A 14,908-nucleotide genomic window follows, 5' to 3' on the forward strand; every position below is an offset into this window, starting at 1 on the left:
TCAGGTGGAATTCTGGGATTTTGGCCTCACCTCAAAATCCTGAACCGTGTTATTTTCTCTCTTTCTTTCCTCCAGCCAGAAAGACTCTTACATCAGCCTCAGTTTCCTTTCCCTCTCTCTCTCTGCCTCTCTTGCTCTCTTTTCCACTCCCAGAAAGTCCTTCCGATTAAGAGGTCAGCGGCTCGCAGTGCTGAATGCATCAACTCACAGTAGATGTGGAATATTCCCCGAGACAGATGGATTCATAAAAAAGGAGAGAGAAACTTGCAAAAAAGTAAGTCAAATCCATATTTTCTCATATGTGGCCACGCTGACTTTAGAAAAAGTTTGTGTCAGAGTGCTTCAGTTTAGGGAGTGACATCATGAAGAAAAATATTCACTTTTAAAGTAAGTAGAAGTAGAAGCAGTGCATTTGTCTGTGTATATTTTAATCAGTCACCCTCATGTTTACGCTAAAGTAGCTCTAGAAAGTAGTCATTGATCATCATAATGCTGCGACAGAAATAAAAACTCCAGTGAAATATGCATTAAAGACTCAAGGTTTCGCTACAATATACTGCTCTGATGCAGCATATTAATTCAATATATATTCACCCTTTTAATTTCACTCATGTTTATGCATGAAAGTGAAGAAATTACCATATTCCTGAGTTGCAAATGTTACCTTTATATTTATATCTTTGAACTGCAATGCTTTGTACCCTTCACAACATTATTACTGTTTTTTACATTCTACTGTTGTTGTTTTTTTAATAATCTGTTGGCGGTTTTGTCTTAATTAGATAAATACGGAGGAGAAAGACAGGAATTCTGGGGAAACACTAGCAAGGGAATGACAATAAAGGGTCAACCACCAGGGAATGAAACCGGGGACTCACTGCTGGCGGCATTTGCGTCCATGTGGTTTGCACACCAACTGTTTGGCTCTCAGGTTGTCCCTGCACGCTAGTTTTTCAACAGAGCCTCGCGAGTATGCAAAACTGCCTTTCTGGCTTCACAATTAAAGCCTGTGAATTCGTCTCCATCATCCAAATTTTAGCTATAACACACGGGGCCTGCTGAGGACATGAATTAGTCTTTTACATCAGATCGCCTTGATGTCAATGTTAATCTCACCCACTGATCTGCGACCTTCCTTCCAGGTGTGCAGCTTCTTAAGAAGACATGAAGGTCATGGAGGTTAAACTGATCTCACACCAGGTCTTCTTTATCCTGCTGGCTGTCACTGTAAGAGCCCAAGTCAACCCAGGTAGACATTTATCTCTACATTTTCCGCCATTAAGCCGACAGGAAGGGGTTCATTATCTTGAAGGAGGACAGTTTGGAAACAGTACACATTACAGGGAATAATCCTCAGACATTTACCGCACGAGAATCAGAAAATCAGTGCTAGACTGGGGTGAGCTGCTTTTTTTTATTGTGATCAGAGCAAAAGTGCACAAGCCGGACCTATGCATATGTTATGTTCAAGCTTTAAATAACTTCTTCATGTTCCCAAGGGATGAGCGTGTTGACAAGATGGAGCAGGAAAGCAGGTTTAGGTGGGTGGGCTCTGAATGCAGGAATATAATGTGTTGTGTGTGTCTCTGCGTGTGTGTGTGTGTGTGTGTGTGTGTGTGTGTGTGTGTGTGTGTGTGTGTGTGTGTCTGGTTTACCTAATGGCCAGAAAGCAAATATCCTCAAAACAGGCAGCGCTTTCACAAGCAGGGGGCATTTGTGGAAAAAAAAAAGTTAAAATTTGTAGGCGTAGTTGTAGGTAACACACACACACCTACACAGGCTTCCCCTCACACACATTCAGCTTCCCACTTTGAATATTTTCACAGTCAAAAGCTTGTTTGTCCGTCTGCTGCCTCTGAGTCCATGTGAGGGGTTTAGGTGGAATTATGGATAAAACACAATGTGCCTTAATGAGCAGGTAGCAATGAGAGGAGTAAACTGGTAGATGGAGTCGGCTGCTGAGTTATATTAACACTGTAATGCTACTTGTGTTGTTGTTGAACCTTTTTTCTTACACACAACATATGAGTTCATGTCCAGCCGACACCTGGCCGTTAAAAGTCCAAAGGTTCTCTCACGTGTCTCTGGTAGAAATTATAAAAACGGACGAAAAATGAAGAGCGGGCAGCTTCGAGGACACTCCCTTCTCATTTTGCTTAGACTGGCACCTACACAGTGATGCCTCTGTTTGGCTTTTGAGGCCTTGCAGGGCTGCAGGAAAAGAGCAGGGGGGGGAAGGGACGAGCTCTGACCGCTTAACACTCTGCTCCTGCAAGGATACGAAAAGACATGTGAAGGCATATTTGTCAGTCACATGTACAAACATGCAGCACATATTAAAAACATGAGCGACGGGCATCATTGGTATTCATGTGTTTGCAGAAATGTGCCGCTATCCTCTCGGTATGACTGGTGGGCAGATTCAGGACGAGGACATCTCTGCTTCCAGCCAGTGGTCTGAGTCCACTGCCGCAAGATTTGGAAGGCATGTTCATTTGTACACTTCTTTTACTGCCTTTTATGCTTTAGGGCAGCATACTAAGCTTTAGCTCCAACAAGCACGGTCTTACACTTTCCATTTCCAGTGATGTTCTTTGGAAAATTCTCTTTCATCTTACATGAAACTTTTTATTTTCAGCCATGTTGGTCATTGCTGCTGGTGGCAAATTCTTCTATTTACTCCCAGCTAATGAGCTGCTTTGTTTTTAGAAACTGCCCTATTAAGTGTAAGGCAGTTTCTAGAAACCAAAAAGCAAGCCAAAAAAACAACAACCAAAAACTAAATAATTTCACCCACACAGAGTTTTAACTTGGATCAGATTAATGCCATATTTTGCTCTCCAGGATCAGGTACTCTGTCTTACTTTTGGGCTGGTTTTTAAAAGCAACACTGTGTTGGATAATCCTGATCCAGATACAAACTTTTAAAGATTACCAAATTCTCCTAATGGTGCTCTAAACTACATATTACAATGTGGGCTACTAAATACGTAAAGAACGACAGGCTGCATGGTTTTACTTTAGGTATTTGATTCAAAGGGACAGAAAACAGCACAATAAAGCAGCACAAGCAACCCTGAAACAGTCAGAGCCCTTATCTCACCCACAACAAATAAATACAGAGAAACAAATGTACAGAATTCACAAATACATTGTGAGCATCCGTTTTAAATCACGACAACCTGAATGTCCAGTAGTTAATGAAATACACAATGTTCAGATTTCTTCCTCATTTCTCTACTTTATCACTGCAATGGTTAAACAGACCAAGTGTAATATAGAAATAAATGTACATATACTTGAAGCAAATGCTGTATTATTTGACCAATTTCAAAGCATGAATGCATTTTTTTTCCTTTTAAACAAGTCATTTTCAAGATGAAATCCAGTCTGAATATATCTGAACAGCTGGGCCCAGGTCCATTTAGTAGTTGTGCGGGAGCTTTTTTATGAAATCACATTATCTTTATCTTTGGGATGGATTTGTTTGAGCTGGAACTGTTGAACAAACTTCACAATAGCGCAGCAAAGTCTGTCTGCAAATTAAGATTGTGTGCGATGAATTAAAAGCCTCATAGGAGGTATTAAATGGACTTGGAGAAGAGATTGTTCAGTTAACTGTAGCTAATAAAGTCAAGGATAAGCTCAAAACAGAATATAGTGGTTAAAAGCAGTATTGTGTTAGGAAAGGGTCAAAGGTAGAGGAATCGTTCAGTATTTGTTAAATATGCATTCTCCTTCTTCATGAGAGTGACATGAGAAGATGTTCACTTCTTATCTTTGTGTGATAAATATGAACCTAATGACAGCAGCTGGTTCGCTCTGTTTGCTTTGACGCTCAGCATATGTGACAGTTAAAGAACTGACGCATGTTAGTTGCAACGTTTTCAACAACATGTCCAGTGACATTATGTAATAGTTGAAGATGTTCTCATGCATTCCTTAATATAGAAAAAACATGTTCTAGCAGATAATGCCACTAACATTTCCCTCTGTTTGCGTTTCTTATCCACAGTCCCTCTTCTTCCTGCACTCACGTCTTTCAACATTTCTTCCTCTCCTCCTGTCCATGTTTGTGTACCTGAACTCTGATCCCTCCTTTCCTTCACCGCCTCCTCTGTGCTCTCTGCAGACTTGACTTTGACAACGGAGACGGTGACGGCGCCTGGTGTCCTGACATCATGTCAGAGCCGGACGGCCTCAAAGAGTATCTCCAGGTGGACCTGCGCTCGCTGCACTTTATCACGCTCGTGGGCACCCAAGGTCGCCATGCTGACGGCATGGGTAATGAGTTTGCCCAGAGGTACAGGATCAAGTACAGCAGAGACGGTAGCAACTGGGTGGGATGGCACGATAGGAAGGGAAGGCAGGTGAGCTGGTGGCCAGATATAAGACGCTGCTTATCTTTGATTCTGTTCTCACACATCTGATTCACTTTAGGCCCACATATGTCTCTGCATTTACTGAAGTTTTAAGGTACTTGTACTATAACTGAGTATTTCTACTTCATGCTGCTGAAATACAACTCAAAGGCAAGTATTGTGCTTTCGACTCCGCTACATTCATTTGATACCTTCAGTTAATAGTTATACTTTGCATATTCAAGTTGATAATACAGAATGCAGTCAACAAATGTATTATTATCCATTATGATTCAATTATTCATATTGTTATTGTTCTCCAGGATTAATTAACAAACTACCCAGCAGTAAACAATGTTAAACATCAGCTTCAGTTTTGGCAGTCACACATTAATCCACTAATATAATATACATTATTCTGAAATGGATCATTCTAATCAATGAGGACTTTCACTTTCGGTGCGTTAAGTATATTTTGAAGCTAATAGTTTTGAAATTTGAACACAAGACTTCTGTTTGTAACAGAGCATTTCTACACTGTGATATTTTTACTTAAGTACACGCAAGATTTGAGTACTTCTGATTTTATAAAACCAGTGCTCCTGGTTATAAATTATCCTAACAGCATCAGGAGTTTGCTGTGACAGGTTTGCTTTAGAGGCTGGGCTGACATTATGGGCATGACAGTCGTCCATGCTACAGTTTTAACCCCTTGATGTGCAGTGTGGGTCAGGAGATGCCCATTTTCCATTGGATTTGGGTCACTTTTGACCCATTTTGCGCATCAAAGGGTTAACAGGTAACCACTTTGAGTTTGTATACTTAAATGAGATGAAGAGTCTTAGCAAATCCCAAAGATATTTAAATTCTAGACGTTAGACAGCAGTTTAACTTTTAATGATATTACATTCTTTCTCAGACTTTAAAGTCTACAAAAATGAAAGTGAGTGTTGGAATGTAATGGAGTATATTTACTCAAACACTACAGCTTAGTTTAAATTTTAGATCTTTGTTCTTCATTTCTTATTTTATACTGTTACTACACCACATTTCATGTTTTCAGCCTCACTGCATTCACTACTCTTTACTTCAGAGACAAAATTTAGATAGAACAGATTACAGATTCTAAATTTAAAACAATATATGAAACACTGGTACTTAAAGCTCCAGTAGGCAGTATCTTTTGGCATCATTGTGCTAAAGTTCCATACTAAACTTTTAACTTTTGGAAATCTAGGCTGTGATGGGAGAGTTACTGATCAGATGGGATGGTTTAAATTGCAAAAAAAAAAAAAAAAAAGTCAAATTTTAAGCACAGGATGTGTCAGTGCAGATTTCAGAGAAAATATAACATGACACATTCAAATATTGACATTGAGCTTGACTAACTTTGGGTCTTTGAGGAGCTTCAAACAAAGAACAGAGGAAAAATGCAGGAAGAGAGCTGTATATTATGTATATAAGTCTGACATTTTTTTGCTTTTTGTTGTATATTTTACCAAATTTCAACCAATTGCAGCTTTAAAATCAACCAGCCACAGTAGAAAAATACCACTCGAAACAACAAGCATGATTGTACGGGCGAATAGCTCAACATTCAGTGTTCAAACTCCTGAATTGTTGATATATTTGCTTTTAACACTTTTAATATTTCAGATTTCAAGCAAATTAAGTTTTTGTATAGTTCTTAGGTTAATTATCTAAATACTTTCTCCACTTCTGGTGAAAGATTCCGGGAAAGAAGATGTATTCTTTGTAGCAGACAGAAATATTCCCTATAGTTTCTACTAAAAGGAAATGTCTTCTGAAATCAGGAAACAGTGAAATTAGCCAGAACTACTAATTAGTAGTAACAATTATCAGTTCTGGTATGAGGTAAAGAGGACTGATTTGTCACAACTGATTTGACAATTATACATTTATGCTGCTACACATAGCAATTTAGTCTTTCAGCAGCTCCGCTTTCCTGCAGCAGAGTTCTTGTTGAAAGCATTAACACTGTGTATATTTCTGTGGTTTGGTTTTCATTCGTGGCACGTTTCACTCACAGTCTAAATTCTGTCGTCTTCCTCTCCTCCGTCAGGTCATCGAGGGCAACAGAAATGCGTACGATGTGGTCCTGAAGGATCTGGAGCCTCCCATCATCGCTCGCTTTGTTCGCTTCATGCCTGTGACGGATCACTCCATGATCGTGTGCATGAGAGTGGAGCTGTACGGGTGTGAATGGCTGGGTTAGTCACCGATTCCCGTTACAGAGCGGAACGTCTTCACACAGTCCGGTTGATTTAGTGTTTGCTTTTATCCAGTTTTGTTATAGTGCACATGCTGAAATCTTTGTGTATCTGAATAAATCGGTCATGATTTGTCGTTTTGATCTGCCTCTTTCAGACGGCCTGATGTCTTATAGCATCCCAGATGGAGACCAAATGATCTACAGAGGCCTGGACGTCTTCTTTAATGACTCTGTGTATGACGGTGCATCAGCCGAAAGGTCTCAAATTAGTGTTATAACGTTCTTCAAACCTTCCTTCTTCTTTTGAGCTAACAGAGCGCCCATGAATTCACAAATTTCCCCCCACCACCAGGCTGACAAAGGGCCTCGGCCAGCTCACAGATGGCACTTGGGGTCTGGACGACTTCCTCCACAGCCACATCTACGGCGTGTGGCCCGGATACGACTACGTGGGATGGAGCAACAAGAGCTTCCCCAAAGGTTACGTGGAGACAATCTTCGAGTTCGACCACGTCCGAAACTTCACATCCATGAAGGTAAGAATCCAGCGTGGGGTAAGAACCTCAGCACAAGAGCGAAACGGGGGAATATTTTTAAAATTGCTGAGTGAACACTGCTGAATGGAGCTGCACTGTGCCACGCTGGGCAAGAACCCATCTTTTATAGCTGCTAGAGGTTTTATTGGGACATAATTTTTTTTTTAAAATGGACGTTGAATAGCCTTGTAGTGTGAAAATTACATTTCTTGTATAATTAGTCTATTTGTCATGGATAAGTGCTGTGGCTGGAGATCAGGGATGGTCAATGCACAGCAGGACAGATTAGTCATCTCTACACCTGCTCCTGCGTCTTCAGCTTCCGCTTCAGTCCCTTGTGCGCTTGTTAGCTGAACGAAAACAAAAATGCCTGTCCGTCAAAGATTGCAACATGATAATTGAGCATTTGCAGTAAACATTTCCTTTCTTCTACGTGTATCGTCTCCAGGTTCACTGCAGCAACATGTTTGGCCGAGGAGTGAGGATGTTCAGACAGGTCACTTGTTACTTCCGGTCGGGATCAGACTGGGAGTCCGACCCCGTGACCTTCAGGCCTGCCGTCGACCGCACCAGCCAAAGCGCCCGTTTTGTCAACGTGCCCCTCGGGGATCGAACAGCCAGCGCCATCAAATGCCGTTTCCACTTCGGTGACCTTTGGATGCTGTTCAGTGAGGTGGCCTTCCAGTCAGGTAGTAAAGGACACGTCGCCCTAGAAGCTTTAACTCCATGATACAGTGATAATGCATGTTTACTGAAGTGCCTGACTTCCCCGTGCAGCCTTTAGCCTCGTCTTCCCTCCTTTGTTTCTTTCAGGCTCGGCGGTTTACAATACATCTCTGACTCCTCGCAAACATGGACATCCCACAAACACTCTGCCAGGTAAACAACCGAGTCTCTTGGGATTATTTTTATTTCTTTGGGTTATTGCTGTACTTTTGTTGGCGCGACTGTCAGGAGGTGGAGAAAAATGCCTGCAACAGACCAGCTGATATATGGGCCACTGGGAAAGGATGTGCTTGTAAACAAAACATGGGATGGCTATTGTTTTATTCATCAAAAAAACACTATTTATGAAAGATTGTTAAATATTTCGAAGATCATCATCATTTTACTATTTTCTCAACTCTGTGTCTTACTTCTCGCTGTAATCTATAATGATTTTGTAAAGGTGTTAAGCACGTTTATGTGCACAGTTTAAAGCTTAAATAAATAGTTTTCTGGTTCAACACTGCCCCCTGCTGAGAGTATCAGAAACTACCCATTATTATTAAGATCAATGGGCTTCTTACTGTAGCTGTAATGAAACATCAAGGAGATTATGCAAGAACAATGTAATGATTTTTATAATGTACTGTAATGAGATTTGTGACGGCTTACAGAAAATCCATGTCAACTCTGATCTGGTTTGTTAGGAGATGATCCCACTCATAAAGTGGATGACAGCAACACGAGGATCCTGATTGGCTGCTTGGTGGCCATTATAGCCATCCTATTGGCTATCATCGTCATCATCCTGTGGCGGCAGGTCTGGCAAAAGATGCTTGAGAAGGTAAAAAGAGCTTCTTATTTATTCATTTGATGTGTTTCTGTTGCTTTATTCTTCTACTCAACAACAGTTCAGAGGCAAAAATGACACTTTTTTACTCCATTACATCTATTTGATAACTTAAACTGCTTTGCAAATTTAGTTAAATAATATAAAATATTATCAGCGGATAGAAAAGAATAGAATAGAATAGAATGCAATAGAATGGAATAGAATAGAATATCCTTTATTAAGCCCACAAGGGGAAATTTGTAATGTCACAACAGCAAAGTGGCAGTAAGAAAAGCAAGAGGACATAAAATATATACACTGTATATACAAAATAAATAAGAAAAAAATAGAGAAAAATACACACAAGGATACTAGAAACACAAAATTAATCATATATATGAATAAAAAATGTAGAAATGATATTTTTGATTAAGATATAACTTAGCTGATCCCTGTGGAGAAAGTTACAAGCTCACCAGCAAGTAAACAATACAAAATACTTAAATTGCTTTTACCAGCTCCAGTGTTAAAGTAATACAATATTAGGGTATTAGAAATATGCTATTCTGCATAAGGAGTACTTTAACTTTTGCTAGTTGAAGTATATTTTGATGTTAATGTTTTTCCACTTTTACTGTTTAGTAAAGATGTAAAAGCATGACTTTGACTCGTATTGTTTGTAGTGTTAGTCTTACTTCAGCACAAGCTCTGACTCCTTAATCTATCTCAGATTATTTCAGTTATTTGACATTATGATTGTGACATGTCCCGCATTCTTATTTGAACAGGAGTCCCCAAAATTTAAAAGTAACAAAAATGAGTGGAAAAAAGAGTGTAAAGAAAGGGTCGTGGCACCTACATGACATTGAAAAATAGGATAATTCAAGCAGTTGTTCATATATTGTGTATATAGTATGTACAAAAAGCAACAAGTCAATATGCAGTATAAGTTTTGGTTTGGCTCTGGAAAATATAAAACATCAATGAAGGGGTAAATTAAATTACATTTTGATTTGATTGTATGTGAGTTTTATGAGCTGGAAATGACTTCAAGCAGGTGTTCAGTGCCATCAGCACCATATGGTGTGTTGAAAAAAGTCTCTGAAGCGTGATGATCTGGAGAATAACCTTCAGCATTTTAGATGTTAAACACTGTGTCGTCACAAAGTTTAAATGAGGGATTAAAGTCTTCAGATCATGATGTGTTCTTATGTCAGAGTGGTTCGTCATTAATACCGGATATGATTTCTGCTAATTTGCTAATATGCTAAATAAATATCAAAGATTACAGAAAAAGTCCAAAAAGTGTAAACAGACTTTTTTTTTCTTCTCTCCTCCTCCATTAGTCATGTGACATGCCCTCAAATCTGTCAGTCTGCTGCCTGTATATGAAACTCGATATTAAGTAGCTCAAAACTGCACACAGACACACTGACATTTCAGTATTTATAATCTAATGATGCCATGTGTAGCGATATAACAGAGGGACTAAACCGGTACTTTTACTTCAACACTTTAACTTTAACTTCTGTATTTTTACAAATACTAATGCAGTGTCTCCACCTGACATTCTAAAAGCAGGAGGAGGTTTGTGCCAGATAAGACTTTACAGGTAAAAACCCTGCATGGATAAACATTTTATGAGCTCCTATTTCCCTCCCTTACAATTGCTGCCTTTACCAGCACACAACAAGATACTGATGTCCTACCACGACCCTTCACAACAACTCTCATATTGCATCTGATTGTTATGTTTCTTCAGGCATCCCGTCGCATGTTGGACGATGAACTCACCGCTCGTCTCGCCGTCCAGACTCAGGCCTTCTCCTTCCATCACTCCTCTCTGTCCAGCGAAGGTGGCTCGACCTCCAACTCCACCTATGAGAGGATCTTCCCCATCTGTGCCGACTACCAAGAGCCTTCACGCCTCATCCGGAAACTGCCTGAGTTTGCTCAGTCCTCTGAGCACCTTGGTAAGTTTGCAAAGAGCAGACGTCTAAAACATCAGCTCAAGCTACAGCTCTGTATCGTGCGTTTCTCTCCCACATCAGAGCCGAGCGCCTCCTTCAGAGCTCTGACAGCCAGTGGTTCAGATGGAGCTCCTCACTATGCAGAGGCGGATATCATCAGTCTGCAGGAGTCTTCAGACAGCAGCACCTACTCCATCACAGCTGTCAGCATGAATCTGTTCGCTGGCACTGATTCATCCATGAGAGAGTTTCCCAGACAGAAGCTCACCTTCAAGGAGAAACTGGGAGAGGGCCAGTTTGGAGAAGTACATTCTGTTTCTACTGCTTTCTGGCATGCCTTTATATATTCTCTGTTTGGCATCAGTGTGTTGGTGTAACTTTATAGCTGTCTTTTATAAAGTTAAATGACGGAGCCTGCTGTGTAGTAAAAGCACCAGACTGTGAAATACAGTGGATATACGTTACACGCTGACGGATAGGCAACACAGAGGGGCATTAAATGGAGCTAAACAGATGGTTTCAAGTGGTGCCAAGTGGATGATGGACTGACAAAGTGCTTTTTTTAAACAGGTACACTTGTGTGAGGCCGAGGGCATGCAGGACTTTTTGGATGAGGATTTGTCTATAGAAGGAAACAACGAGTCACCTCTGCTCGTCGCTGTTAAAACATTACGGGAAGATGCGAACAAGAATGCAAGGTAAAAGCAGCTAGTAGAAAGATGTGCAGGAAATTTGTCTCCAGCTCAATGTGGCTACTTTTTCAGTCACTAATCAAGCAGTAAATTGCATTGTTTGCTCCCGCTGTGCTGCAGGAATGACTTCCTGAAAGAGATCCGGATCATGTCTCGTCTGAGGGACCCCAACATTGTCCGTCTGCTGGCGGTTTGCGTGGACACGGATCCTCTGTGCATGATCACTGAATACATGGAAAATGGAGACCTGAACCAGTTTCTGTGCAATCTCAGACTGAAGGAGGCCGCTGATGAAGACAAGACAGAACAGGAGGAGAAAGAAGAGAAGAGTTTGGTCAAGTAGGCTCCTATCTTGACATTAAATTGGTATAATGAAATAATCTGCAGAGCCAATTCTGTGAAAATTCTTTACTTTTGACCCTCTGTGTTCTTAGTTACACCAAACTGATTGGCATGGCAGTGCAGATTGCATCCGGAATGAAGTACTTGTCCTCTCTCAACTTCGTCCACCGTGATCTGGCGACACGTAACTGCCTGGTGGGTAAAAACTTCACCATAAAGATCGCCGACTTCGGCATGAGTCGGAACCTGTACAGAGGAGATTACTACCGGATCCAGGGCCGAGCCGTCCTGCCCATTCGCTGGATGTCCTGGGAGAGCATCCTGCTAGTGAGTGATCTGATGACCTGAGACAGTTAGTCCATTATTCCCTAAATGTAGACATAAGAGTGGTAAACCCCACTGTGCAATAGAGAGACCTGCTGCATGCAGAGGTAAAGTTATTAGTTCATGATATTTTGTTGACCTGGGATCAGAATGCAGAAAATGGCAGGATAATGGTACAAAAACAGCAGCCCTTCAATAATCCAGTAGTGTGTACACTGAACAAAAATATAATACTGCATGGTAATGATCGTCTTTTATGACCTAGAGAAAATGTTAAAAGTCTCATTTCAATTGTTGTGGTAAGAAAATGGTCAAATTTAGCCAATTGTGGGACAAACGTGCACGGATCAGCTGCCGACAAATTCTCTGCTATGTTCAGGAGGTCCTCGATTTACATCAGAGTTCCATTACTACGGCCTGACATATGCCAATTTTCACTCTAAGTTGGAAGTCCAGCAAAAATGTCCACTCCGCTCACTGACTAGTTCCACGTAACCAGTTCCGACAAAACGCTGTACGTCGTAAATCGTGGGCCCGCCCATAACCAGTTCCGACGTAGCAACGAAACGGCATAGCTCGAGGACATCGTAAACTGAGGACCCCCTGTAGTTGATCCATCCACGATCTAGTCAGCCGTGGCTTTAAAGGACAGTCAATAGATAGTGTGACCGGTACACAGGCACTCCTTTGACTGGTGACTATAAAAGGCTTTAAAATAAATTAATCAAACATGTATTCAAATGACACAATGCCACAGATGACAAGAGAAAGATAAGAATGAGCTGATGGCTGCTGAATGCTGATATTTCAGTTAGGGCTGAGCCAGACATTTTCATGTTTAAAAACTCCTTCATTTATCTTCAAAAAAATTCATTTCTGACAATTCAGGATCGACAAGTCTGACAACATGATCCTGTCTCCCAAAATGTCCATCAAGTTCCCCAAGACCTTCAGAAGGAATTGGGCGATATTCACAAGCAGCATCAACAACTTCATTAACTCTATGCATCACAAATGTGTGACTCAATACTGACTTATTTCTGGTCTATGACCCCACTTTCCATCTGCCCTCATCCATTCTGTTGTAGAGATTCTGTGTGTTGAAACAAAAAATACTTGTTCCCTTAATGTCGTAAAGAATCAAATGGATAGAATTCAATAAAATATTGACTGTTGTGCCAGTTGGATTAAAATGATTCCAAATGTTTTTGTTCTTGTCGTTAATTTTTACTCCAAAATATGAAAAAATGTGCCCCAAGTTTTAAAAACAGCTGGATCAGCCTTTAAGTTATCTGTTGTCTGTCCTCTTAGGGTAAGTTCACCATGGCCAGTGATGTTTGGGCGTTTGGGGTGACTCTGTGGGAAATTCTGACGCTGTGTAAAGAGCAGCCTTATTCCCAGCTCTCTGATGAGCAGGTCATTGAAAACACAGGAGAGTTTTTCAGAGACCAAGGCAAGCAGGTGAGTACTGTTTCAGAATGTATTTGTTTATTGAATTTACAAGAACTATCTCACATTTCTACTGTATCTACATATAGCATAAATCCCACAGAGTGATTATTTTGTCCTGTGATCCCAGGTTTACCTTCCAAAGCCTCCCTGCTGTCCTGACAGAGTCTACAATGATCTCATGCTAAGCTGTTGGAGGAGAAACGCCAAGCAAAGGCCGAGCTTTCAGGAGATACACACTCAGCTGATGGAGAGTTTGGCATAGCAGATGGGATTTATAGTTTCTCTCTGCCATCCACTGTCCTCTTTGCTTCCTTCAGCGTGGATTCATTTGGATTATATTCAGAGTCAGAAGCAACACATCGAATGATTTTGTAAATGCTTGCTTGTCACAATGGTGCTGTACATAACAACACACAAAAATACCCTTGAACAGAGCCTTATATTGTAGATATGCAAATTAGCACAGTGTACTCACACCTTTGTGTATTTATTAACTATTTTTATTTCGTATGCTATGTATATTTATAGAGTACTTCATGGTAATCCTAGATTAAAGAGTTGTGTATGTTTTTTAAGTCTTTTACCCATGCATAGCCAACATGTAATTCTATTGCACATTTATTAGAGAATGCCAGCACTGTCGTGTGACCTTTATTTGACATTTTGTTGATGAGAATGTGTCTTACTATGCAGAAGCTCAGTTACATGTTTTATAAATATGTTGCAGAGATAAATTTGCTGTATATAGCTGACAAGTAGGAAAAAACAAACATTTTTTTTTTTACTATATTTCAGACCAAAGATTCTTGTAAATAAAGAAGAAATAATAATTGATTGTGTTTGCCACACTTTATTCAAGGTTTTCTACAAATACTAAAAGTATGAGATACACTACAGGCTAAAAGTTTGGAAGTACAATCAATTTTGTACAAAAAAGATCATAATTCCATTTGTATAGCGTGTAACAATATAAACGTGAATATTATATAAAGAGTCACTAATCAGAATGCATTTTTACTACAATTATCAGGTATTTGTATCTGTACTCCTGTTTATTAACTCAAATGTTTCTTTCTAGCCTTTTCTGGGGTAGTTGCAGGGATATGGATAGAGTAGAGATTTATTGGAATTTTTGCACACAAACTCTCAAAAGCGAAAGAGCTGAAGTGAAAAATGCTAACTGTGATTCGTTTTATACTTTTGCACTGAAGTTGTGACTCTTAGAAATCTTCTCAGCTCTAAAACTTAGCCCTTCTTTTCTTCTGTGGACATTTATTCTGCAGTTACCTAGTAACATCAAAGTATGCCTAAAGGTAAATTGAGGAAAATAGGCTTGCTGGTTTTATTGAAAACATAAACTTGTAGTACACAAATTCACGAAGATGCACTTTTGATGATTGCGCTCTTCTTCCGGTTTGGACCTCCTCGCTCTCCGTAGATGGATTCTGATTGGCCAGTTGT

At 40.2% G+C, this 14,908-nt stretch overlaps 1 protein-coding gene across 2 annotated transcripts; it reads left to right on the top strand.

Annotated features, from left to right (window-relative positions):
• LOC110964557 (discoidin domain-containing receptor 2-like) lies at positions 1-14,277 on the top strand. Of its 2 annotated transcripts, XM_051953669.1 has the most exons (16): positions 1-274; positions 1,143-1,249; positions 2,383-2,485; positions 4,133-4,370; positions 6,445-6,592; positions 6,750-6,852; positions 6,947-7,130; positions 7,579-7,819; positions 7,944-8,009; positions 8,543-8,679; positions 10,430-10,942; positions 11,208-11,335; positions 11,450-11,668; positions 11,764-11,998; positions 13,307-13,456; positions 13,575-14,277. In XM_051953669.1, the coding sequence occupies exons 2-16, from the start codon at positions 1,165-1,167 to the stop codon at positions 13,707-13,709; spliced, it is 2,685 nt and encodes an 894-aa protein (XP_051809629.1). In that variant the 5' UTR covers positions 1-274; positions 1,143-1,164; the 3' UTR covers positions 13,710-14,277. The 2 variants fall into 2 exon arrangements, with proteins under 2 accessions (XP_051809629.1, XP_051809628.1); XM_051953668.1 differs by lacking the exons at positions 1-274; positions 1,143-1,249; positions 2,383-2,485 and having other exon boundaries at positions 3,859-4,370; positions 10,430-10,640; positions 10,719-10,942.
• Positions 14,278-14,908: the final 631 nt, after the last annotated feature.

This window comes from Acanthochromis polyacanthus, chromosome 9, assembly GCF_021347895.1.
Source record: "Acanthochromis polyacanthus isolate Apoly-LR-REF ecotype Palm Island chromosome 9, KAUST_Apoly_ChrSc, whole genome shotgun sequence".
Taxonomy (NCBI): domain Eukaryota; kingdom Metazoa; phylum Chordata; class Actinopteri; family Pomacentridae; genus Acanthochromis; species Acanthochromis polyacanthus.